Source organism: Salvelinus alpinus, chromosome 17 (genome assembly GCF_045679555.1).
Source record: "Salvelinus alpinus chromosome 17, SLU_Salpinus.1, whole genome shotgun sequence".
Lineage (NCBI taxonomy): Eukaryota > Metazoa > Chordata > Actinopteri > Salmoniformes > Salmonidae > Salvelinus > Salvelinus alpinus.
Genome location: NC_092102.1, coordinates 46,219,480 through 46,228,532, shown reverse-complemented (window position 1 = coordinate 46,228,532; position 9,053 = coordinate 46,219,480). Strand labels below are relative to the sequence as shown.

At 44.8% G+C, this 9,053-nt stretch overlaps 1 protein-coding gene across 1 annotated transcript in view; it reads left to right on the top strand.

Moving 5' to 3' along the window:
- Positions 1-5,577, top strand: part of LOC139543044 (zinc finger protein PLAGL2-like) — a 48,794-nt gene extending 43,217 nt beyond the window's left edge. The window contains exons 2-3 of the mRNA XM_071349156.1: positions 1,813-2,621; positions 2,910-5,577. Of these exons, the coding sequence (XP_071205257.1) occupies positions 2,347-2,621; positions 2,910-4,392 (1,758 nt within the window). The 5' untranslated portion in view covers positions 1,813-2,346 and the 3' untranslated portion in view covers positions 4,393-5,577. The remainder of the gene's footprint in view (positions 1-1,812; positions 2,622-2,909) is intronic.
- The last annotated feature ends 3,476 nt before the right edge of the window (positions 5,578-9,053 follow it).

Sequence of the window (9,053 nt, the reverse complement as noted above, 5' to 3'; positions counted from 1 at the left end):
CATGTGACTTAGCTGTGTGGGAGGAGAGGGGTCATAAAGGCCGAAGAGGTGACTGGAAGACATGGTGCAACAGTGCTACTTCTGTGGTGTGACAAATGTATGCTTGACTTGACTGTAAGTTGCTTAGGATAAAAGCTTCTGCTTAATGGCATTTATTATGATTCATATTATTATCATTATGTTATTATTATTATTATTGTTATTATCATTATTACTATTGTTTTTATTATTGTCATTATTGTCATTATTATTATTGTTATTATTATTGTTAATTATCATTATTGTTATTATTATTATTACTATTGTTGTTATTATTGTCATTATTATTATTGTTGTTATTATTGTCATTATTATTATTGTTGTTATTATTGTCATTATTATTATTGTTATTATTATTGTTATTATTATTAATAACAATGCATAGTCACTTCGCCCCCACCTACACGTACAGATTACCTCAACTAGCCTGTACTCCTGCACACTGACTCGGTACCGGTGCGCCCTGTATATATCCTCGTTATTCTTATTGTGTTACTTTTTATTATTACTTTTTATTTTAGTCTACTTGGTAAATATTTTCCTCTTATTGTCCTGCACTGTTGGTTAAGGGCTCATAAGTAAGCATTTCACGGTAAAGTCTACACTTGTTGTATTCGGCGCATGTGACAAATACACTTTGATTTGATTATTATTATTATTGTTATATAGCACTCAGAAACTTTATCCAGAAATATAACTACAGTAGTCTAATATCCCTCACAAACAGATTTCCATTTTAAACTGAACAAACTAGACCAGTGTTGTTCTCATCTAAAGCCAGGACTTTTACAGTAGTTTGAGAACTCTGTTGAATTAGGCAGCTGCCAGGTACCGAAGCAGCAGGTTTTAGGAAGCGCTTAATGACGTAAACACCTTGAGGGCTTTAGTGTGATTCACTGTTTTCTGTAGGATTATGTGAGCCTTTTATCCTGTTTCATAACATGTACATGCATGTGTACACACACACACACACACACACACACACACACACACACACACACACACACACACACACACACACACACACACACACACACACACACACACACACACACACACACACACACACACACACACACACACACACACAATGCCTGCTTTGTACACCCTACATTTATTTTTTTGTTTAAGCCACACAACATGATAAGGACATGTAAAGTATATTATACAGATGATGATGTGGCAAATGCTCAGTGGATAAGACATACATAGATGAATACTGTGAGGAGTGGGATGACTGAATGACTCAACTACTGGAAATGAACAGTATTTTAACAGACATTCCTATTAGTCACTTTGCAGTTGTGTACCACTATGTCACATTGTCCTTTACTGCCCCCTAGTGTCCAACTGGTGTTTGTACTGGAACTCTGTAACCATCAAAAAGTCACAAGTCAAGTTTTCATAGCAGAAAACCGATATCAGTCCATAGGCTCAGATTTGGGCCTGGATTCAATCCGTATCACAAAAGTATTGCGGAAGATCTGTGTTATAGCTAGAATGAAATTAAAATGAAATGTTCCCGTGTTCACGGAGACTGCATTCAGGGTAAAGGCTGAATATGTCGGCTCAATTGGACATTTATTTGTTTACTCTAATCTTCTGCGATACTTCCATGATAATTATGCGATACGGATTGAATCCAGTCTCTGTTCAGGAATATTCTTTATTGGCTCATTAGCTAAAATGTGTGTATTTGTGGCAAAATTCATGAATACACTTCAAATAAGAAAAACAGGATTTACTAATGTCTCACTTTTCTTTTCTTTACAGGGGAATAAAGATGCAGAGAAGCATTTCCTACTCACCTCCAACCATAGCCGTTGGGACTGGGTGAGAGAAAGAGAGAGGGAGAGAGAGAAAGAGAGAGAGAGGGAGAGAGAAAGAGAGAGAGGGATAGGGAGAGAGAAAGAGAGAGAGAGAGAGAGGGATAGGGAGAGAGAAAGAGAGAGAGAGAGAGAGAGAGGGAGAAAGAGAAAGAGAGAGAGGGAGAAAGAGAAAGAGAGAGAGGGAGAAAGAGAAAGAGAAAGAGAAAGAGAGGGAGAGAGAGGGAGAGAGAGAGTGAAAAAAGGAGCTCCACAGACAGAAGGACCAGTTCTCACATAGTAATAAACAAGTACACAAATACTTGTGTTTTTCAGCAGACATTGACAACAACAGCACTATCTAGACCGTAGCCCCCCCCTACGGCCTACCCGCCCCGCCTGGAGCCACGCCCTTCACTGCACCCCACCACTGCCCACGTAGAGCCTGGAAGGCAGGGGAGCCACGGCCGGGATTTCATGGCAACAGCACCCTAGGGCTGCCATGGCAGCTGCTGCCGCCGATGCCCCACGCCATATTACCGCACTGACGCCGGAGGACGAGGAAGGAAGAGCCGCTGCCAAGCTGTACGGAGGCACTACCCTGCCACGGACAGAGAGAGAGAGAGAAGGAGAGAGGGAAGAGCGAGCCAGTGGGACTTTGTTTGGTTCCCAGGATAAACTTCGGCTTCACGCTTTCTGTCACGCGGGAGAGAAACCCTTCCACTGCTCCCAGCCACACTGCACTAAGGCCTTCAGCTCCAAATATAAACTGTTCAGGTAAAACATCACCAAGAGTTTTTACACTCTTAACATTTCCTCTAAAACACTTTCACAGACTAACTTGTATCATAATGTACTCTCTCGCTCTCTTTCTTTTTCTCTCTCTCTCTGTCTCTGTCTCTGTCTCTGTCTCTGTCTCTCTCTCTCTCTCTCTCTGTCTCTGTCTCTGTCTCTGTCTCTGTCTCTCTCTCTCTCTCTCTCTCTCTCTCTCTCTCTCTCTCTCTCTCTCTCTCTCTCTCTCTCTCTCTCTCTCTCTCTCTCTCTCTCTTTCTCTTCGTTATCCAGGCATATGGCCACACACTCTCCGCAGAAAACTCACCAGTGCTCGTTCTGCGAGAAAATGTTTCACCGCAAAGATCACCTGAAGAACCACCTGCAGACCCATGACCCCAACAAAGAGGCCTTCAAGTGTGAGGAATGTGGCAAGCACTACAACACCAAGCTGGGCTACAAGCGTCATGTGGCCATGCATTCAGCCACGGCTGGGGACCTCACCTGTAAGGTGTGCCTGCAGAGCTACGAGACTACCCCTGCCCTGCTGGAGCATCTCAAGAGCCACTCGGGCAAGTCCTCCGGAGGTGCCAAGGAGAAGAAGCACCCGTGTGACCACTGTGACCGCCGCTTTTACACACGGAAGGACGTGCGTCGCCACATGGTGGTCCACACCGGCAGAAAGGACTTCCTGTGTCAGTACTGCGCCCAGCGCTTCGGCAGGAAGGACCACCTGACGCGGCATGTGAAGAAGAGCCACTCTCAGGAGCTGCTGAAGATAAAGACGGAGCCTCCGGACATGCTAGGCATGCTGGGCTCTGGCTCCTCCCCCTGCACTGTCAAAGAGGAGCTCAGCCCCATGATGTGCAGCATGGGTTCCAACAAAGACCCCATGCTGGCCAAGCCGTTCCCCAGCGGCACCTCCTTCCCCATGGGCATGTACAACCCCCACCACCTCCAGGCCATGTCCAACCCTGGGGTGGGCCACCACCACTCTCTGATGCCTGGCTCCTTGTCCACTGCCATGGGGATGGGCTGCCACATGGAGCCCCCCCTCCACCACCCCCATCACCCGCACCACCACCACCACCACCACTACCATCACCACCACATCCAACACTCCCCCCCGCTGCCTCACCTGCAGCAGCCCCAACAGCACCAGCAGCAACAGCACGCCCAGCCGCCGCCCAAGTACCAGCTGGGATCTACCTCATACCTGCTGGACAAGCCTCTCAAAGTGGAGATGGAGAGCTTTCTCATGGATCTGCAGAGTGGGCTGCCGGGCCACCACTCAGGCGATCATCATCATGCTGCTTCCTCGCCCCCCAAGGAGGGACTAGAGCACCCCTCAGGCCTTACAGACGAGCTGTGTGGGGACCCCCTCCTGTCCAAGAGCCCTGCTGTCATCGCTGAGGCTCTGTGCGCTGCTAACATGGACTTCTCTCACCTGCTGGGCTTCCTGCCCCTCAACCTGCCCCCCAACCTGCCCCCATACAACGCCCCCATGAGCACAGCAGGGCTTGTCATGAGCTACACCTCGTCTACCCCTGCCTCCTCCTCTTCCTCCTCTTCGTCATCCTCATCCTTGCATGCTGCCGAGCCCCACACCGTTGCCACAGCTGCAGCCGCACCTCTTACCTCTTTGCAACCTCAACCTCAGGAGCAGCAGGGCTCCAGCGGGGGCCTGGGTCTAGGGCCCCTGCACACTCTCCCGCCAGTGTTTAGCTCCAGCCTCAGCACGACCACCCTGCCTCGCTTTCACCAGGCCTTCCAATGAGGGGCCACCAGGCCTGGCCCGGTCCCAGCTCCTCAGCTCACTGCCTGGGCGCCCAAGGTCCATGGGCCTGCTGGCCGCAAGGACGGTGATAAAAACACATGAACACTTAGAAGCCTTAATTGAATCACACAAAAGCTTTTGATTAGAGGAAACTGAACCCTTTATTGAAACAAAAGGGAAAAGATGAGACATTTTAAAACAAAACTTTCTTTCTATCCTTTAGTTATAACCTCTCCCACCAACCTATCTCCCTGATCCATGATCCCCTCTCCCACCAACCTATCTCCCTGATCCATGATCCCCTCTCCCTTTATTATGTAGGTAGTAGGCAGCATCAGTAGGCCTGAAGGCATGGTACTGCTACTTTATAAAGTAATAATATTAGGGGAAAAAATCAAAGATTAATTTTAGAGAAGATGTTTTGAAGTGGATGAAATATAATTTTCTTGCTTTTCCAAATGTGACTGAACATGCTAGATTATCTCACCTATGAGTGTAAAGGTCTGAACCACCTGCCCAGAAACACACCCTGTCTGTCATCATCACCGTCAGGGGGAAAATACACCCTGTCTGTCATCATCACCGTCAGGGGGAAAATACACCCTGTCTGTCATCATCACCGTCAGGGGGAAAATACACCCTGTCTGTCATCATCATCGTCAGGGGGAAAACACACCCTGTCTGTCATCATCACCGTCAGGGGGAAAACACACCCTGTCTGTCATCATCACCGTCAGGGGGAAAACACACCCTGTCTGTCATCATCACCGTCAGGGGGAAAACACACCCTGTCTGTCATCATCACCGTCAGGGGGAAAACACACCCTGTCTGTCATCATCACCGTCAGGGGGAAAACACACCCTGTCTGTCATCATCACCGTCAGGGGGAAAACACACCCTGTCTGTCATCATCACCATCAGGGGGAAAACACACCCTGTCTGTCATCATCACCGTCAGGGGGAAAACACACCCTGTCTGTCATCATCACCATCAGGGGGAAAACACACCCTGTCTGTCATCATCGCCGTCAGGGGGAAAACACACCCTGTCTGTCATCATCACCGTCGGGGAAAACACACCCTGTCTGTCATCATCACCGTCAGGGGGAAAACACACCCTGTCTGTCATCATCGCCGTCAGGGGGAAAACACACCCTGTCTGTCATCATCACCGTCAGGGGAAAGATTAATGAAGGAATGAAGTGATAATGCCCCGCCAGCATTGCCCTCCTCCAATAGGCCAACATTGCCCTCCTCCAATAGGCCAGCATTGCCCTCCTCCAATAGGCCAGCATTGCCCTCCTCCAATAGGCCAGCATTGCCCTCCTCCAATAGGCCAGCATTGCCCTCCTCCAATAGGCCAGCATTGCCCTCCTCCAATAGGCCAGCATTGCCCTCCTCCAATAGGCCAACATTGCCCTCCTCCAATAGGCCAGCATTGCCCTCCTCCAATAGGCCAACATTGCCCTCCTCCAATAGGCCAGCATTGCCCTCCTCCAATAGGCCAGCATTGCCCTCCTCCAATAGGCCAACATTGCCCTCCTCCAATAGGCCAACATTGCCCTCCTCCAATAGGCCAGCATTGCCCTCCTCCAATAGGCCAACATTGCCCTCCTCCAATAGGCCAACATTGCCCTCCTCCAATAGGCCAGCATTGCCCTCCTCCAATAGGCCAACATTGCCCTCCTCCAATAGGCCAACATTGCCCTCCTCCAATAGGCCAGTATTGCCCTCCTCCAATAGGCCAGTATTGCCCTCCTCCAATAGGCCAACATTGCCCTCCTCCAATAGGCCAACATTGCCCTCCTCCAATAGGCCAACATTGCCCTCCTCCAATAGGCCAACATTGCCCTCCTCCAATAGGCCAACATTGCCCTCCTCCAATAGGCCAGCATTGCCCTCCTCCAATAGGCCAACATTGCCCTCCTCCAATAGGCCAGTATTGCCCTCCTCCAATAGGCCAGCATTGCCCTCCTCCAATAGGCCAGTATTGCCCTCCTCCAATAGGCCAGCATTGCCCTCCTCCAATAGGCCAACATTGCCCTCCTCCAATAGGCCAGCATTGCCCTCCTCCAATAGGCCAACATTGCCCTCCTCCAATAGGCCAGCATTGCCCTCCTCCAATAGGCCAACATTGCCCTCCTCCAATAGGCCAACATTGCCCTCCTCCAATAGGCCAGCATTGCCCTCCTCCAATAGGCCAACATTGCCCTCCTCCAATAGGCCAGCATTGCCCTCCTCCAATAGGCCAATATTGCCCTCCTCCAATAGGCCAACATTGCCCTCCTCCAATAGGCCAACATTGCCCTCCTCCAATAGGCCAACATTGCCCTCCTCCAATAGGCTACAACCACACTAAAAATATCTCAGAGAAAGACTCGAACAACTGATTAATGTTATGACTCATAGAGGCAGATCAGTTGTCCAGAAAGTATAAAATAGAGTTGATTAACATTGATAACCAACGCTGCCAAACACAGCGACCAGTGGCGCCCACATATTTAATGACAAAGATATGTGAAAACATCTGAGTCGTTAGAAAACATGCCAAGTCATGCTGGTTTTATCTTGTTTTTCTAGAGAAGCATTTTTTTTTTGTTGCAGAAGGCTCTTCACCTTTCAGAATCTCTTTGGCTAACCCTCAGTGATGATGACCCTGTTTGGTTAAAAAACAAACTGTAAAAGCTGCTCTTGAAAACAGGTCATTACCAGTATTTGACTCATGATGATTTTCCTTCCTTAAACTGTCTTCCTTCCAGTATTTGTTTTAAGAAGTCTCCATGGTAACAATATGCCACACATTACTGATATGTATTTTTTGGGGGGAAGAAAACAAATATATTTTCTCTCTGTTAGAGATGCATGGTAATAACCACCCTGACATATGTGAATAGCAAACAAAGATGACAACGATGACATTGAGGAAAACGTGTGAAAGAATGTTATTGCAGTGTACAACATATCTCATCAAAAATGAATATTATAATTGCTTTTATCTCAGTAAGGTGTATTTAGGAAGACATGTTAAAACAAAGTGATGATGTTTTTTTAATGTCTGGCAGGTTTATTGTATCTGACATTTTATTGCTCAAAAAAGGATGAAGTATTAGCTTTGCTCTTTAGCTTTTCTCCACTGTATTCATTCTTCAAACTTTATCCTTACCTTTACCTTTACCTTTATCTCTATCTTTACCTTTATCCTTACCTTTATCCTTATCTTTACCTTTACCTTTATCCTTATCTTTACCTTTATCTTTACCTTTACCTTTATCTTTATCTCTACCTTTACCTTTATCCTTATCTTTATCTTTATCTTTATCCTTACCTTTACCTTTATCTTTATCCTTACCTTTACCTTTATCTTTATCCTTACCTTTACCTTTATCCTTATCTTTACCTTTATCTTTATCCTTACCTTTACCTTTATCTTTACCTTTATCTTTACCTTTACCTTTATCTCTACCTTTACCTTTATCTTTATCTTTACCTTTATCTTTATCTCTATCTTTACCTTTATCCTTACCTTTATCATTATCTTTACCTTTACCTTTATCCTTATCTTTACCTTTATCTTTACCTTTATCCTTATCTTTACCTTTATCTTTACCTTTACCTTTATCTTTATCTCTACCTTTACCTTTACCTTTATCCTTACCTTTATCTTTATCTTTATCTTTATCCTTACCTTTACCTTTATCTTTATCCTTATCTTTACCTTTATCTTTATCCTTACCTTTACCTTTATCTTTACCTTTACCTTTACCTTTATCTTTACCTTTATCTTTATCTTTACCTTTACCTTTATCCTTATCTTTACCTTTATCTTTATCCTTACCTTTACCTTTATCTTTATCCTTACCTTTACCTTTATCCTTATCTTTACCTTTATCCTTACCTTTACCTTTATCTTTACCTTTACCTTTACCTGTACCTTTATCTTTACCTTTACCTTTATCTCTACCTTTACCTTTATCTTTATCTTTATCTTTACCTTTATCTTTACCTTTATCTTTATCTTTATCTTTATCTTTATCTTTACCTTTACCTTTATCTTTATCTTTATCTTTACCTTTATCTTTACCTTTATCTTTACCTTTACCTTTACCTTTATCTTTACCTTTACCTTTACCTTTACCTTTACCTTTATCTTTACCTTTACCTTTACCTTTACCTTTACCTTTATCTTTACCTTTACCTTTATCTTTACCTTTACCTTTATCTTTACCTTTACCTTTACCTTTATCTTTACCTTTACCTTTATCTTTATCTTTATCTTTACCTTTATCTTTACCTTTATCTTTACCTTTACCTTTATCTTTACCTTTACCTTTACCTTTATCTTTACCTTTACCTTTACCTTTACCTTTACCTTTATCTTTACCTTTATCTTTACCTTTACCTTTACCTTTATCTTTACCTTTACCTTTACCTTTACCTTTATCTTTATCTACTTGAGTTAGTAGCAGAAAGTTGGATTGTGGATTTGATGTTTTATTAGGCTGTTAGTGGAATAGTAATGAATTAGCAGTCGACATAGATAACATTGATAGACTCTCCAGTTTCAATTCATTCTCTACTTTGTCAGTATGAAACCCGACCCGACCCGACCCGACCCGACCCGACCCCCCAAGTAAACGAAGCCATACGATTTTAGATGACT